Here is an 18,099-nt window from a genome sequence, read left to right as displayed (position 1 = left end):
TACAGCAAATTTACTTCCAAGTGCATTTTCAGTGCACTTTCAAGTTGATTTTCCTTTAGTAAATAACCCCCTTTGTGTTGTTTTCAAAAATGTCGCTCTTCTTTTATTTACAGCACAACAAATAAAATCCACTGAGGATCAAATACCATCAAAAGAAATCTCTATTTGTGGGGAAAAAAAGGACTTCAATTTTGTTTGGGTAAAGTGTCACACGACCGCGCAATTGTCAGTTAAAGCGACGCAGTGCCGTATCACAAAAAATGGCCTGATCATTGAGCAGCCAAATCTTCTAGGGCTGAAGTGGTTAATAACGGGGTGTGCTACAAGCTCCCTAACCCGTAGACAGAACAGGAGACTGATTTTTTTCTCAATGTTAGAAATGGTGGTGAGGCCAGGCAATGTTATTCATGGGGGGGGGGGCCTCAAACAAATTACCCTGATATTGACTAGACCAGTGATGGCAAACCTTGGCACCCCAGATGTTTTGGAATCACATTTCCCATGATGCTCAACTACACTGCAGAGTGCATGCGCATCATGGGAAATGTAGTTCCAAAACATCTGGGATGCCGAGGTTCACCATCACTGGACTAAACTAACAGAGCTGCTCATTTATATTAGGCTCTATATTTCTTGAATGTCTTGGAGGACAATTTTTTATGTGTCAATTGGTGGATGCCTCAACTAGAAAAAAGTGCTCAGGTAGACCTACTAATTACAACCAACACAAATCTGATTGCAGATGTGGAAGTAAGGGATAACTTAGGAAACAGTGATCACAGAGTAATTTTTATGGCTCAATATATCAATAACCACAATCCAAACAGTGAATATATACCATATAAAAAAAATCAAAAAATCCATTCTGCTCATAAAAGTGATAAGAAAAACATCCAAGTGTCTTCACTAATTCTTCACAAACACTCCCCCATATGTGGTTCATATAAAACATAAAGGAATGGACATGCCTTTATGTCCATGCGTACTCTGTTTCAAACGTTTATTAATCCCCCGCAAAAGAATACACTTACAAATAACAAGGTTTTAAAGTGCTAACTGTACTGTGCTTAGGGAGTGTTTGATTACACTGGAGAGCAGAGGAGGCAGCCATACCAAATGAACTGAGGAGAATTAAGGAGGTGTCTCTGAGGATCTACTGCATTGGGGATTATAGTGCAAATGCATATGTTTTATTTAATTAAGGTTAGCAGGTTTTTCCCCTGGTATTGGATATGCACAGAAGTGTGAAGAATTAGTGAAGACACTTGGGGGTTTTTCTTATCACTTTTATGAACACTGGACTCTTTCTTGTTTTTATATTTGTTATTATTGGAATTTTCTGGTTATCTATTTTTTTTCGATATATAGTTATATATTCACTGTTGGGATTGGGGTGATTGATATATTGAGGGTAATAATTTGAGATTGGAAGGTGTTGCGCTACACTATTGCGTAACACTAAAAAATGCAGTGCTATATGAATTAGTGGGGTGAATTCACTATTAAGTGTTTTAGCCGGCAGCACGTAGATCTTATTATTATTTTGATCAATAGGATTATTTGATTGACACAGATATTAATTATGTTCACAATAAATTATAGTAAAAGGGTAGGGCAAGAATGCTAAATTTCAAAAGACCCACATTTACTAAGCTGCGATCCTTACTACACAGAATTTAATGGAATCAAATCTTACAAACAAAGAGCACTGAAGAAAAATGGGAGTGCTTTGAGGACATGTGAAATAATGACATTAGCTAGTGCATTTCATTGGGCAACACATTTAAAAGAACTAAAGTTAAACCTGGGTGGCTAAATATCAGTGTAAAAAGGCATAACACAAGAAAAAACTGTCCTCTAAAGAATTTAAGGTCAAAGGGACACCGTCTGCATTCCAACACTACAAAGAAGGTAAATGGGCAATGTAATGGCGATCAGGGCAGCTAAAATAGACCACACAAGACACATAGCAAAAGTCAGTAAAATTAAATCCCCAAAAATGTTTTAAATATACAAATACTTAAAAGGCGAGGTCAGAGAGCATATTTGCCACATAAAGGATATTAGGGAAGTTGGTTACAAGTGACAAGGGGATGGCAACTATATTAAATACATTCTGGCTGGAATGGTAATAACTGATTGAAGAAAAGCTAATATGTTACCAATATTCAAAAAAGGGCCTAGATATATACCATAAAACTACAGTCCATTCAGCCTAGCATCAGTAGTAAGTAAACAATTGGAGAGGAAAATAAGGGACCCTATCCAAGAATTTGATTATGAAAATAGTATCTTTTGCAGTAACCAGCATGAATTTATGAAGAATCATTCTTGCCAGACCAACCTGTTGCATTTGTTGAGGCCTGTCATTTGGATAGAGGGAGCCCTGTGGACGTGGTGTATCCGGATTTTTACCAAAACATTTGATACAATACCCCATAAATGCTTAAATTACAAATTAAGGTCTGTTGGCATTACCAATAGTGTATGTACATGGTTAGAAAACTGGTTACAGGAGCTTGTCCAGAGGGTTGTGATTAATAGCATATCTGCTGAATGGGCTGGAGTTTTAAGTGGGATACCCCAAGGCTCTGTCCTATGACCAATTCTGTTTAATGTGTTCATAAATGATATTGAGGTTGGTATAAATAGTTCAATCTCAACGTTTGCTGATGATACAAAGATAAGCAGGGTAATAACTTCACAACAGGATATAGCAACTTTACAAGAAGGGATGGGCAACTTCATGGCAAATCATGTTTAATATTGAAAAATGTCAAGTAATGCACTTGGGGGCTAAACATATGAATACTCGCTGTGGAGAGAAACTCTGAGGAAATCAAAGATGACAACAATGGATCTGGGGGTCCTAGTAGATGACAGGCTCAACAATAGCATGCAATGCTAAGTTGCAGCAAGCACAGCTTTCGGAATATTAGCATGCATTAATCAAGAGATAAGACTATAATTGTACCATTTTACAAAACTCTGGTTCGGACATATCATGAGTATGCCATCCAGCTCTGGTCACCAGTCCTCAAGTAGGATGTTCTGGAACTGGAGAGAGTCCAGAGAAGGGCAAAAAAACTAATAAGGGGGCTTGAGGACCTCAGTTATGAGGAATGACTACAAACATTCTATTCTCCCCAGAGAAGAGATGCTTTAGAGGAGACATGATCACAATATACAAATACCTACATTGTGATTCTAAAATAGGGAGGAAGCTGTCTTAGGTCTCTTAGGAAGACATTAGGTCACTCAATGAAGTTGCACAAGAAGTGGTTTAACCTTAAATGCGTAAGTTCCCTTTCACACTGCTGCAACTCGAAAGTCACATGATTTTGTAGCCGCAATTTTGATGCAATTTCAGGGAATGCCTGTGTAAATTGAGGTCTATGTACAGGGACTACTGTGAAGTCTGTGGGACTTGAAGTTGCACAGATATGAATGGTTATCATTGGGAATCTAGGGGTACGATTTGTCGTGTGACTCTGATGTGAGAAGTTGAAATTCCTTCAGTTGGTGGTATCAGTGCGAAGGTTTCAAAAAACCTTAGGATTTGTTTCTTTCAAATATAGGGATGCAGGGATACAGGGATATGGGAAATGGATGGTAGTGGCATACACACGCACACACACACACTCACATAGGTTGAACTGGATGGACTGGTGTCTTTATTACCAACTATGTAAATATGTAACTTCTAGCCATATCTCGAGGAACCCCAAGGTTTCATCCTACTCTGGTTTAGAAAAGCTGTCCTATACATTGGTGACTTTTGTAAAGATGCCCCCTTACACTGGGAATCAGAGGAAAAGTTACCTTTTACATTAGTGGTCAGTAGGAGAAATGGCCTCTTACATTGATAGGCAGTAGAACCCAGGGTTCATAGGGACCATGGTTGAGAAAGGCTAGATTAGAGGTTATACAAAAACACAATGATATACTATGAGATCTGCCCAACCTGCTGTTGTGACAGTAATGGAGCAACAGCTTACTGATGAATTAAATTTAGTTACTTGAACTAGTTGCTTTTGAAATGCATGTAGGTGTCATGCACATGGGTGAATGAGGTTGTATGATATAAATTGTGGGCATATGTCTGTGCCTGGGAGACACAGCTGCAGAATACAGCCACAAAGTAATAAATGGTTATACTCCAGCTGTACATGGATGTACTCTATACTTGCCTAAACATGTGGATGAGAGTAAATCCCTGGATGCACACAAGCTGCAGCTGTACACTGTAGCTGTCTATTGTCACCAAAATACACCTGCAATGTACTTTGTATAGCCTTATGCACCTGTGTGATGCAAATGCATATTTAAAATGTAAAATAAAAAGATGTTATGGTTACCTGTCTGTGTGATGGCCACCTACCTCCTCTTCTGGAGTTTTCTTTTGGTGCTGTCTGCTCCTTCTTTTTTTGAAGTGTGCCCTCAGCAAGCCGTGTGCTTAAGAGACATCTGCACAGGCACACTCCCGAGCTGGTGTGAAACCATAGACCCACACAGCATGGCTCAGCCACATCCCCACTACCTCCTCACAAGATTTGACTCAAGGCAGCAGAAATCAATGACTCATGCTGCTACCACGGTCTCCCATGGGACCATGTAGTAAAAGGATTGGTGCTGCAGACGGGACAGAATTGGATTAGTCTAAGATTCGGGTAAGTGTTTGAGCACAGGTTTTGGAAGGTTCTTACCTTAACCAGTTCCGGACCAGCCGCCACAGTTTTACTCGGCTAAGTGAAGTGTTACCTTACATCGGGTGTGCGGCCGCCTAGGGGGCGTGAACGCACACCCCCTAGGCGGGTGCAACAATCGGATTCACTTCAGAACCAATCAGCCCCCAGGCCCAGGCCAATGATTTTGGCCTGGACATGGTGATCTGTTCTGGTGAATCAAATCCTCTCCTGCCTGTGTAAGTGTAAACACAGGCAGGGGAAGTGATGTAATTTCCCCTTGTGGAAGTCTTTTCGTTTCAGAGAAAGCAAAGAAGACATCTCAGAATAAGTTGCACCAACACTACACTGACGCAGTACACATAGGCACACATTTCCCCCCGATCACCCCCCCCCCCCCGTTAACCCCTTCACTCCCTGTCATTCTCCTTTCATCTTTTGTCTTGGAGTAGGGTAATAAGGAAACTTGCAAGAGAAAGTGAAACAGCAGCAAAAAAAATAATAAGGCCCCCACAGATGTGTGTTTTTTTTTGTCAGGCAAAAAAAAATCTCATGTAATTATTTTATCTCTGTGTTTAGCTGTTGGCCTATTTAGCTTTAAATAATGTGAATGCAAAATGTAGGGCATTGTGGTATTTATTGTTCATTATTAAAAATTAAGTGGATCTACATTTTTACCATCCCTCTTAACCTGCAAAGGCAGTTGGATGTTGGTTTTTCGCCAGCCTGTAAGCATCACAGCATGAAACACAGGGAAATATATACCCCTCTGTCATGTTTGGCAGGCAGTACTGCCGCTGAATTTGAACCTTTCAAGTGAGGCAGTGCCATAACCACACAGCAAGTGCATGCAATACCCATGATTATGGCACGCTGCTGCAGGCTTTACAGGATAAAAACAGTTGACATATTGTAGATGGCTTTTTGGGGGGGGGGGGGGCAAGTTCTGCTGCAAGTGAAGACTTAGCCTGCTGTAGAAATAGGAAGAGATAGCCCACCTTACCTGGCTTGAGTGGTTAGCAGTTAATAATATTAATAATAAACTTTATTTTATATAGCACCTTTAAAGATAGCTTCTCAAAGCACTTTACAAAGAAAACACAAGCAATACACAGGATAAAACAAAAGAAAAAGGGATAATTAAAGAGGAAGTAAACTCTGATGGGTTTACTTCCTCTTTGAATCCCTGCAAAGGTGAAGCATAATGGACTACTATGCATCGCATAGTAGTCCATTATGTGTCACTTACCTGACACAGGAGCCAGCGAAGTCACCGCTGTCCCCTGTAGTCCGGAGCCTCCATCTTCTTGGTGAGTCTCGCTGCTCCGGCGCTGTAATTCGTCGGAGCCGTGATGACGTCACTCCCGCGCATGCGCACGGGAGCAGCCACTCGCATGCTCGCACTCGCATGCGCCGTAGACAGTGATGCCTGTCTTTTGACAAATATCTCCTAAACCGTGTAGGTTTAGGAGATATTTCTTGGACCTACAGGTAAGCCTTAATCTAGGCTTACCTGTAGGTCAAAGTTGGTTGTAAGGGTTTACAACCACTTTAAGTGAAGGCTTGTCTAAAGAAAAAAGTCATCATGGAGGTTGTGTCATGGAGGGCTATATATTCTTATTTCTACAGCATGCTTTAGGTGAGGACAGACTTTACACCCTCACTAGTCAGCCACATCCTACTCATCAGACCTTGTTAGCCTGAGCGGTGGGGGCCCCTAAGCATTTATCGTGGATTACTGTAAACTTAGCCTAACATAAAAATTGACATTCCATGTCAAGACTTAGTATAATACACAAAAACATTTGCTATTAACCAGGATTTTGCTTGTATGCCATTTTTCTATAATCTGTTTATCTGTACATATAGTGCAGATTTTTCTGACTTATTTGTATTTGCATAGTAGTATTTTCCCTTTTGTAAAAAGCATTATTCCTTTGCAGTTAGATCCCTTTGTTTGAAAGGCTTCATATCATTTGTGGAAGTGTTTCTAATGGGCTAGTGTGTATAAAAACCCTAACAATAATTGTGTAACTAATTTATTCTTCATAGTAAGTGACAGCTTATAGAAGGAGCAGTAGCTCTCAAGGCACATCTACCTGTAGCCCTGTAAGGGAAAGGGTGCTGATTCAGCTCACTCTCAGGTGCATGTAAAGAAAAATTGTGGGTGATGCACTCCAATATAAACTGCTTTTATTGAGAATGCTCATAAAAGTAACATGAAGCCATGTAACACAGAGGGTTAACGCATTGCACGCTTTTATGCTATGATTAAGCCCAAAATGCGTTAACCCTCTGCGCTCCACCACTTCATGTAATTTTTATTAGCATTATGGCTCAGTAACATGATTGGGTATAAAAAGAGCATCATAGAGAGTCAGAAGGAAGTTATAGTGTCTACAATCTATGGTATATATATTCATCAATCTCAATGTAGAGAAGTCATACTGATTTCATTTCTTGAGGCCCTAAAATGCCAGGACAGTACAAATACCCCCCAAGTTACCTATTTTTGGAACGTAGATGACAGTGATGGTCACTGTTATAAGCAATAACTTTAACTGTCATGAATCGCTTTCATTCATGATAGCTTACTTACTATTGTGATCTGTGACTGGCTGCAATGAATCACATGGTACAGGATGCCAGGGACCATGTGATAACTGTGGGCCAATCACTGCATCACAACAGTAAACAAACAAAATAAAAGGAAGCCATTCATGACTGTTTTGTTTACTTGTAATCATGTGATCGCTATGATTGGCCACAGCGACCAGGTACCAAGCACCATGATGGACACAGTGGTCATGGGATCACGCCACTTTGCATGTGTGCTGTGACGTACTGGTTTGTTGCAGTGCCTGAAGCTGCCGCTTGCTTGCAGTGAGGTTACTGTGGGATTAATACATCTAGAATACATAATATCATCAAAAGATTCCAAGAATCTGGAGATATCCCTGTTCACAAAAGACAAGTCTGAAGCGTAATATTGGATTCCATGATCTTCGGCCCACAAGGCATTAAAAACAGGCATTATTCTGTGATGGATATCACTGCATGTGCTTTGGAATACTTCCAAAAATCGCTGTCTGTGAACACAATTCGCTGTGCCATCCAAAAATGCAAGTTAAAGCTCTATCACGCAAAGAAGATGCAATATTTGAACATGATCCAGAAATGCCATTATCTTCTCTGGGCCAAAGCTCATTTAAAATGGTCTGTTCCAAAGCAGAAAACTGATCTGTGGTTAGACAAATCAACATTTACTTTCTTTTATCCAACCATGGATGAGACTAAAGAGGAGAGGGACCTTCCAAGTTATTATCAGCGCTCAGTTCAAAACCCTGCATCAATATGGAATGGGCAGCTTGCACATCTGGAAAGACATCATCAATGCTGAAAGATATATCCAGGTTTCAGAGCAGCATATGCTCCCATCCAGACAACCTCTTTTTCAGGAAATGCCTTGCATACTTCAGCAGAACAATGCTAAACACAAACTGTATCTATGACAACAGCATGGCTTTGTAGTAGAAGAGTCCAGGTACTTAACTGGCCTGCTTGCAGTCCACCCTTTCACCAATTGAAAATATTTGGCACATCTTGAAATGAAAAATATGGCAAAAAAGACCCAGGACTGTTAAAATTGAATATTAGGCGAAAATGGGGCAATATTCCTCTCCCAAAACTCCAGCAACTGGTCTCCTCAATTCTCATATGTTTACAGAGTGTTGTTAAAAAAATGGAGGATACTGCACCATTGTAAACATTTTTTTAGACGTTTTGCTGCCATCAATTTCAAAATGACCTTATTTTTTTCGTAAACTGGTACATTTTCTCAGTTTAAACATTTGATATGTTTTCTGTTTTCTATTATGAATAAAATATGGGTTTATGAAATTTGCAAATCATTGCATTCTGTTTTATTGTGGATTTTACACAGATTCAAAAATTATGTAGCTTAATCACAGATTTATTTCATACATTTAAGACTGGTTTAACATTATATTATATTGTTTTATTGCTTTTGTTTGATTGTACTGTTGCAAAGCTGTGCTAACCTTCATTCTATCTGCAAACATCCAATAAAGTAGATAACATGTAATTAATAAATTATAATTTTTAATTGTTGGCCTCATAAACTTAATTGAAGTTTACCATATGTTTCAAACATTCTCATATTATATTCAAGCCACGCTTATAGGGGGGATTACATCCATATCATTGTCAATATTTCAGTGTGAGAATAAAACTACTTGTACTATATTGCCATCACACACCATACTGGAACACACCTTGTGTGTGCCTTTTGTCAGTAAACCCCATAATGATAAATCATCTGCATCCTAAATATCTTGCAGGACAATTTCATGGGTCTTTTGGTGAATGCACCAACAAGAGATAAAGCATTACTAGACCTACTGATAACAAACAACACGGATCTGATTGCGGATGTGAAAATACGGAGCAACTTAGGAAACAGCAATCACAAGGTAATTACATTCAGTATAAATCACAGAAAAAGGAAACAATGGTACTACAAGTACACTGAATTTCAAAAGAGCCAACTTCCCCAATTTGCACTCTATGCTGCTTGATATTAAATGGGATAAAATCCTAGGTACAAGGAACACTGAGGAAAAATGGTAGTGCTTTAACAAATTATTAAATAAGGTATTATACAGTGCATTGGACAATAAATATAAACAAGCTAAGATTAAACTTGGGTGGCTAAACTATAACATACAAATGCATATAAAAGAGAAAAAAATGTCCTTAAAAAAATACAAGGCTGAGGGGTCATTGTCCACATTCCAACACTATAAGGAATGCAATAAGAAGTGTAAAAACACAATCAAGGCAGCTAAAATAGATCACAAAAAGCAAATAGCAGAGGAGAGTAAAAAAAAATCCCAAGAAAGTTTTAAATATATTAACAGTAAGAAAGTGAAGCCAGAGCATATTGGCCCCATAAGACATGATGAAGGGACTTCTCCTCAGTATTCACAAAGGAAAAGGGGGATATAGTAATCAAGACTGTAATGGTATAATGCATCACTGAATTTACACTTGTGGCTAACAGAAGCCTGTGTCAGAAATAGACTTGAAAAAATTAACATAAACAAATCACCCAAGAGTCCTTAACCACTTCAGCCCTGGAAGATTTGGCTGCTCAATGACCAGACCATTTTTTGCGAAACGACACTGACAATTGCACGGTTGTATGATGTTGTACACAAACAAAATTTACGTACTTTTTTTCCCACAAATAGAGCTTTCTTTTGGTGGTATTTGATCATCTCTATGGTTTTTATTTTTTGCACTATAAACAAAAAAAACAGCAACAATTTTGAAAAAGACACAATATTTTGTACTTTTTGTTGTAATAAATATCCCCATTCTTTTTAAAAAAAGCAACATTTTTCCTCAGTTTATACCGATAGTTATTCTTCTACATATTTTTGGTAATAAAAATCGCAGTAAGTGCATATTGATTGGTTTATGCAAAAGTTATAGCATCAAAAAATAGGGGAAAGATTTATGACAATTTTATTATTATTATTATTATTTTTTACTAGTAATGGCGGTGATCAGCAATTTTTATTGGGACTGCACCATTATGGCGGACACATTGGACACTTTTGGCACATTTTTGTGACCATTGGCATTTATACAGTGATCAGTGCTATAAAAATGCACTGATTACTGTGTAAATGTCACTAGCAGGGAAGGGGTTAAAAGTAGGGGGCAATCAAGGGGTTAGTTGGGTGTCTTAGGGAGTGATTCTAACTATGGGAGGATGGGACTGCCTGAGTGAGGAGAGCGATCGTTGTTCATACTTAGTATGAACAATAGATCGCTCGCCTCATCCCTGACAGCACGGAGATCTGTCTGTTAACATTGACAGATCTCCGTTCTATCTGTGTGTGGAGCATTCGCTGGTGCCCAGCAGTCATCGCGACCGCCGGGCATGCACATTGGCTTCCGGTGTCACGCTTCGGACGGCGTGTATGTGCCCCCTAGTGGTCAAAAGGAGAAACAACGTAAGGTAACGTAATTTTGCCCAGGGGAGCCAATCTGCCACAGTACAACTGCAGTGCCTGGTCGGGAAGGGGTTAAGGAACTCAATCAGATGATATCTAGACCGTTGTTCCTAATTTTTGGAGAAAAACCAACAGGGTACCAATATTTAGAAAAGGGCTGAGATATATATCTAAAGGCCAGTCAGTCTCTTTTGTAAACTTTTGGAGTGGATGATAAGGGACTGTATCCAAGAATTTGCTGATGAAAATTGTATCATTAGTAGTAATCAGCATGGATTCATGAATAATCGTTCTTGCCAGACCAATCTGTTAACATTCTATGAGCTGCGGATATGGTATATCTGTATTTTGCAAAGGCATGCGATACAGTTCCCCATAAATGTTTACTTTACAAATGGAGGTTTATCGGCATGGACCATAGGGTATGTACCTGGTTACAGGAGAGTGTGCAAAGGGTAGTGATAAATAGTAAACACTATAGTCTGGGTGGTAATTGGGATCCCCTAAGGATCTGTCCTGGGACCAATTCTGTTTTAATCATAAATGACATAGAGGTTGGTATAAATAGCTTAATCTCAGTGTTTGCTGATGATGCAAAGTTAACCAGGCAAAAACTTGACAACAAGATGTGGAAACCTTACAGTAGTACAGTAGTATACAGTAGTATATATATATATATATATATATATATATATATAGGCTTTCCTTGTTTACTTTGAAGAGAGAAATTAGGTACAGGATGACTTATAAAGAGTGCGCTATTGTTTCACATGCATTTATAAGTAACCTAAGCATGCCACTACCTGTCTAGAGTTTGCATGTTTTCCCTGTGCCTGCTTGGGTTTCCTCTGGATACTCCGGTTTCCTCCCACACTTAAAAGACATGCTGGGAGGTTAATTGGCTCCTATCTAAACTGGCCCTAGTATGTGTATGTATGAATGTGAGTTATGGACCTTAGATTGTAAGCTCCTTGAGGACAGGGTCTGATGTGAATGTACAATATAGATGTAACGAGCTGCCTAATTGTCAGCACAACATACTGTAAATACATGTAATAAATAGATAAATAAATAACCTTGTATATTTATATGAAATGCTGTATGCAATTGTAATGAAAATGTTATCTAGCATGACAGGTTAAATGTATGAAACAAACTTTTGCATATTTGACAACTTCTATTTATGACTTTATTAATAATGTTTAAATATATGAGTAGTTAAATGAGTTTCTACTTTTTTCTTGCTAGTTCTGTGTCGGTTGATGTACTGCGCTCTCAAATGCAACATGAGTGTAGCTGTTCTTAATTTAAGTGACGGAAATGACTTTAGTTCCCCCCAAGAGTTTCCATATACCTTGTTCTCTCTTTAGAATAGAGTGCTTTGTCACTGAATGAAAAATAGGTACACCTTAAAGACTGTGTGTTTGGTTTCAATGCAAGACTGTGCCAAATATGATAAACTCCAAGGCTGAGATTTGAAATCTACTGTATAAATGAAAAAGATTGGTCTGACAGATTTTGGGATGTATGTAGCCAAGAATGTACTTCTGACCCCTCTTAATGCTTTTGCGTAGAGGATTTAAGTGCTTTCTGCCAAGTATTTTAATAGTGCATTAGCCTGCTCTGTTTCCTCTATAAAATAATATATTAATTTCATATTAAAATTTCTGTTTATCTAGGGAGTTTATTTTTATATATAACACAAGCAATGGGTAAAATTATTGATTTTTACGACACATGAGAATTGATAATAGAAAAACATAGGCTGAATTTTGATGTCATAATATGGCAAATGCTTCTCTGTTTTATCACTGTTGATATGAAAGTCATGTTTATTTAATATTCAGTTATACGTCTACCTCCAGAAATTTAATTTGATAGACCACTGCAGCTTAAAAGAGATGTATGTTTTTTTTTTTTTTTAAGAATTCCCTAGATGGATATGTCCCTCTAACAATGAGAACCGAGTGATCAAACACTGCTGATCATTTGGTTCTCAGAGCTCCATGAGCAGAAATCTGTTGACTGTTAGTCACCACTGCCCGCACTATCCTCCCCCGCACACACTGGAGCACTGGGCTGTGGGGGTGTGGGAGTGGCTGGCTCGAGCTCTCGGTGGCTCGCTGAGAGGCTGGGGTGTCGGTCCAGGCATGTGGGTGGATCCTGACTCCATTGGCGCGATCTTGCCCGAGCCTGGACGGGTTCTATGATGTCAGCCGACATCCAGCTGTCTGCTGAAAACAGGTCAAAGGCATGCAGAACAAACTTCTCCACACAGGAGAAGTACAGCCAAGCAAGCTTTGGCTGTACTTCTCCTTTAAAGCTTAACTAGACTACATCTGAGCAGCAAAAACACTATTTAATTGTTTTTTAATATTCAGGGCAAACTCACCAATCCATGTCTTCATGCTTTAGTTTGCTTAGATCTTACTTGGAGAAACATCCCCTAGCAACGTGGCCATCTTGAGTGAGATTCATGTATGACATCATTTGTCTAGGCATGAAAAGCAGGACATAACTGAAGATATGCAAAGAAAAAAAAAGTTTTAAACAAGTAAATATTACATACTTTCCTACCTATTTACTAATGATAACAGCATAAGGATTACAAATAGTCAATATTGATTGACAGAGTGAAGTTCCACTTTCAGCAAACAATCAAATATATAACACACATATACATCATATACAGTATATCAACACAATGGGGTTTATTTACTAAAGCTGGAGTGTGCAAAATCAGGCTCACTTCTGCATAGAAACCCATTAGCTTCCAGGTTGTATTGCCAAAGCCTAATTAAACAAGCTGAAGTTAGAAGCTGATTGGTTTCAAGGCAAAAGTGAGCCTGATTTTGTGCTCTGGCTTTAGTAATTCTACCCCATTGTATATACATCTACAGGTTACACTTTATGCTACAGGTATAAAAGTATACACACAATATGTTGGTCAGTACACCAAATTTTATCATAGAAGTAATTTTTATTTATTTTCTTACATCAGGGGACACAGAGCCATAGTAATAACTATGTGGGTTATATCGGCATATCAGGTGCTGGACACCGCCACGCCCCTTAAGGCGTGAACTTCCCCCATATAACTCCTCCCATTACTGGGAGTCCTCAGTTTTTTCGCCAGTGTCTAGGGTGTTGGGCACGTGTGAGGATGTGTGTACTGAGCTTCACGGGCAGTAATCCTTTGATGAGAGCCAGCCACCCTGACCGGATCCGTTCTGATGTCTCCGTAATGGACTAAATGAACGGTACCCGGGCCTCGTCATCCGAAGACACTAGGTTTTTCTTGCGAATGCTTTTAAGCTGGGCCCTGGGATCCAGTACTTTTTGGTAGTAAGGCCAATAAAAGTTTACTGGCAGGTTCTTCTCGCAGGTCCAGGATTGCAGGATTACCTGAGTGTACCCCTGTTCCTGAAGGTTTCCTTTCAAGGTCTCGGAGCCTACCGTGAAGGGCGAAGACTGTTTTTTTTTTTATCTATGACAAACCCTGCTGCGAGAAAAGGTAGGGGAGATAATCTCTCCTTCCATGTATTGTGTTGTCATGTCTATGTGTCACCACTGGAGGCTGTATTGAGCACTCACCATTCTGACGCTGGAAACAGCAGAAGCTCCACTCTCCTCTCCGTTCAAGCCAGCTCAGACCCTCAGGTATGAAGGGGGGTCTGATCATTTCCTGGGCTCCCAGATTGGCGATTTTGATATATTTGAATGCCAGCCAGCTGCCTCTTTTTCTTAAAAAAAAAAAGAAAAAGGAAAAAAGTTTTTTTTGGGCAAGTCGCAGCCGCTAGCTGAGCGGAGGATTTGCTGCCCGCCATGATGGCGGTGCTCACGTGGGAGATTCGCTTCCCTGTTTGAAACAGGAAGGAGGGGCGTTTTTGCGCGCGGGGGCATGGCTAAATGGCGTCAGACGCCGGCCACACGTGTAGGAATTATTTAGAGCTCTGCAAGAGAAGCTACTGCCTGGCGGTGGAGGGACAGAGCAGAGTGGTTGCTGGTCAGGTTTGGTGGTATTTTCCTTTTGGCAACATTGTACTGTATAGTTAGGACTAATAGCAGTTATTGTACTGTACTATAGCCTAGAAAGTGAAACATTCTTTTGCTGGTACTGCCTCTGCTTTGTACTGTAAGCTATGAGTGACAAAGGGACCAGGAACACCTCTAAGGGTTCTAAGGGGTTAATGGTATACAACAAACTAAAAACTCTTCCAAAAGAATGTCTGTCTTGCTCCCCGAGAGGTAAAAAGAAAAATATGGCCAGTCAGATTAAGCCGTCAAGGGTAGAACACTTCTGTCCCTGTGTATTTCATACAAACAGGTTTTTCTTCCACCATTTAAAAGATTATTGCTATGATGTCTCTCCATGGTAGGACTAAACATAGCAGATTGACATCTAGTCCTCTGGTCCCTTTTGTTTAGGTGCAGGAGGCTGGGGATCAGGTAGATCTTCCCAAATATTGGAAGAACATCTCAGAGGTTTGTCTACTCCCTTACTTAAAGCGGGACTGTACTGGGGAAAAAATATTAAAAGCCAGCAGCTATAAATACTACAGCTGCTGACTTTTATTAAATGGACACTCACCTGTCCCGGGGTCCAGCGATGCCGGCAGCCGAGGCCGATCGATCGCTCGGCTCTCGGCTGCTGCCGCCACCATTCTAGGTGAGGGAATCAGGAAGTGAAGCGAATCGGCTTCACTTCCTGGTTCCCTACTGCGCATGCGCGAGTCGCGTAGCGCAATAGGAATTGTCCGCGCTGTCTCTGGGACCCGTGTGTGTCCCAGAAGACAGCGCAGCAGGACAGGAAGAAGCATAGACTCCCACGGGAGTCTATGCCTGGAAGTGGGTGTAAATACCTGTCTTTGACAGGTATCTCCACCCCCTCCCCCCTGAAAGGTGCCAATTGTGACACCGGAGGGGGGAGGGTTCCGATCAGCAGAAGTTCCACTTTAGGGTGGAACCCCGCTTTAACCCTTTTGTTGCCTGCCACAGGCTCTTGAGGTATCTACCTCTAATATGGTTCATTTGAATCTCCCCCACCTGGTGATGTTTTTTCCTATTCATGCATAACTTATATATTCTGAATGGAAACATTTCTATGAAAGAAATGGGAGGTTCCAGCTATTAATGATGCACTCAGTGAGCAGAGTCTCACATGTCCAGTGGATAATGCACTGATGTTAAAGGATCCAGCAAGTTAAGGTTGGATTTTCCTTTTAAAGACAAGATATCTTTTGCAGTTTTGGCTGCAGGAGATTTTTAGGGGAAATGGTGGCCTCCTTCAAGGCCATCCCTTACACGCAGTTTTATTCAAAGACTGTTTTAAGACACCATCCTGTTGGTCTGGAATAAAGAGTATTCAGGCCTTGTTTGTTTCCAATACGCTTGGCTCCCAACATAGGTCAGAGCCTAAATTGGTGGTTGTTATCCAGCAGGAGGGAAAATCTTTATCCTGCAAGGTGTTAACAACAGATGCCAGCCTTCTAGGCTGGGGAGCAGCCCTGGAAGAAGATTCTGTCCAGGGGAGATGGTCCTGGTTAGAGCACCTTGCCTATCAACTTTGTTGGAAGTTTCAGGCAGTACATCTGGCCATAGAATCTTGGTGGTCAGATTAAGGGACTGTCCTGACAGGATTCAGTCTGACAGAGCCACGGCGGTGGCTTACATCGATCTCCAGGGAAGGCGCGAGAAGTCGTGCAGCCCAAAAAGAGGTGAATAATGTTCTAGCTTTGGCAGAACACAACACTACTTGCCTATCATATAATTTTAATATTTCAGGCGTACTACTTGAGACGCCAACAATTATTTCTGGGAGAATGATCTCTTCATCCCGACATCTTCCTAGCAGTATGTCAGATGGGGAACTCCGGACATGGACCTATTTGCGTCCAGATTCGTTAATAAGGTCGACAGCTTTATGTCAAACAAGGGGTCCACTAGCAGGCAGAACAGACGCATTAGTCTTCCCAGGGGATCGGTTCTCACTGATCTATGCATTTCCTCCAGCTCTGCTACTTCCGCGCATTCTCCACAGGATTAAGCGGGAACAGAAGGAGGTGATTCTAGTGGCCCCAGCGGGTCCCAGAAGATCTTAATTTATCGAGATCATAAAGAGGGCAGTTGAAGTCCTTTTGACTCTGCCATTATAGCAAGACCTTCTTGCACAGGGTCCGGTATTTCTTCCTACTTTACGGACAAGGAGTTTAACAGGTTTGACTGTTGAATCCCACTCTATAAAAGATCGTGGGTGATCTCCTTCATTAGTGTCTACTTTTACTAATGCCAGGAAGCCGTCTTCCAGAATCAATTACTATAGAATCTGGAAGGCATAGGCTTCTTGGTATGGATCCAGGGGTTGGCACCGCAGGAAGTATGTGTCAGGTCACCTTGAGGCCAGGTGACAGATGCACACCGTAGGGATTAGGAGTGCACCGCAAGGTTGTGGACCCTACGGCTGACTGCTACGGACGGGGGTCAAGGTGATAGGAAAGCAGGGCCGCCAGAACACCAAGATGGATCCCACCGGGGTTAGAGCGTAAGATTCCCTGGGGCGCGGAGTCTAAGAGCCAGCAGGTGTTCACCAGAGCCTCGAGTGGTGAAGATGGACTTGGCTGCAACTGGCTCCAGGTCGCGACCCCCAGGGTCCCCCAGCTCACACCCACAGTAGGCAACAGGAGGATAGGGATGGTGAGGGACAAAGCCAAGGTCGGGCCACAAGCAGACAGGAATAGTCAGGGACACACCAAAAGGTCAGGATCACAAGCAAACAGGGATAGTCAAGGACACGCCAAAGTCAGTAATGGAATAACAGCAGAGCACATGGCAGGTAACAGGAAGCTAACACACAAAGGAATAAACAATGGTTGATCAGCACTCTTGGCTTGCAGTGCACAGGTTAATATAAGGTTCCCTGATAGGGCCTGGGGTGGAGCCATGCTTAGAGGAGAGAGGTTATAAAAACCACCAGGTGGAAGTGGCTGGCCTCTTAGTCTGAACACATGAGGGGAGGTAAGCAAACAGGAAGATCACTGCATAACCATGACAGTATGTCAATAGGCAGGATTGCTGCATATGGGATCTGAAATTAAGCTGGCCTTGACTTTTATCAGGAGCTAGATCCAGGCCGTGTCAATGTCTTTTCCTATGGCCTCTTGCTTTCCACTCTTGGTGCGTAGCTTATTCAGAGGGTAACGCGGTTTATTCCCCCTATCAAGGCACCTCTAAATCTTTGGGATTTAAAATTGGTCTTGTCGGCTTTGTTAAATCAGCCGTTTGAACCTTACGAGAAATTCTCTTGGTTCTTTGACAAGAAAGATAATATTTTTTGCTTGCCATTTCTTCTGCTAGAAGAGTATTGAAACGAA

The 18,099-nt window shown here is 41.0% G+C and overlaps 1 protein-coding gene across 12 annotated transcripts in view; it reads left to right on the top strand.

Annotated features, from left to right (window-relative positions):
* Positions 1-18,099, top strand: part of EYA4 (EYA transcriptional coactivator and phosphatase 4) — a 390,196-nt gene that overhangs the window by 89,756 nt on the left and 282,341 nt on the right. For 7 of the 12 annotated variants that reach the window (XM_077486829.1, XM_077486826.1, XM_077486831.1 and 4 more), the window contains one exon: positions 9,047-9,178. The exons of the other annotated variants lie outside the window; for them this stretch is intronic. In XM_077486829.1, the coding sequence (XP_077342955.1) occupies positions 9,047-9,178 (132 nt within the window). Of the gene's footprint in view, positions 1-9,046; positions 9,179-18,099 lie in introns of those variants that run through there. 12 annotated transcript variants of the gene reach the window in all.

Source organism: Lithobates pipiens, unplaced genomic scaffold, assembly GCF_037356315.1.
Source record: "Lithobates pipiens isolate NorthernLeopardFrog02 unplaced genomic scaffold, aLitPip1_a1.2 Scaffold_18, whole genome shotgun sequence".
NCBI lineage: Eukaryota > Metazoa > Chordata > Amphibia > Anura > Ranidae > Lithobates > Lithobates pipiens.
Note: the sequence above shows the minus strand (reverse complement) of the source record. Positions and strands in the feature narration are given on the sequence as shown.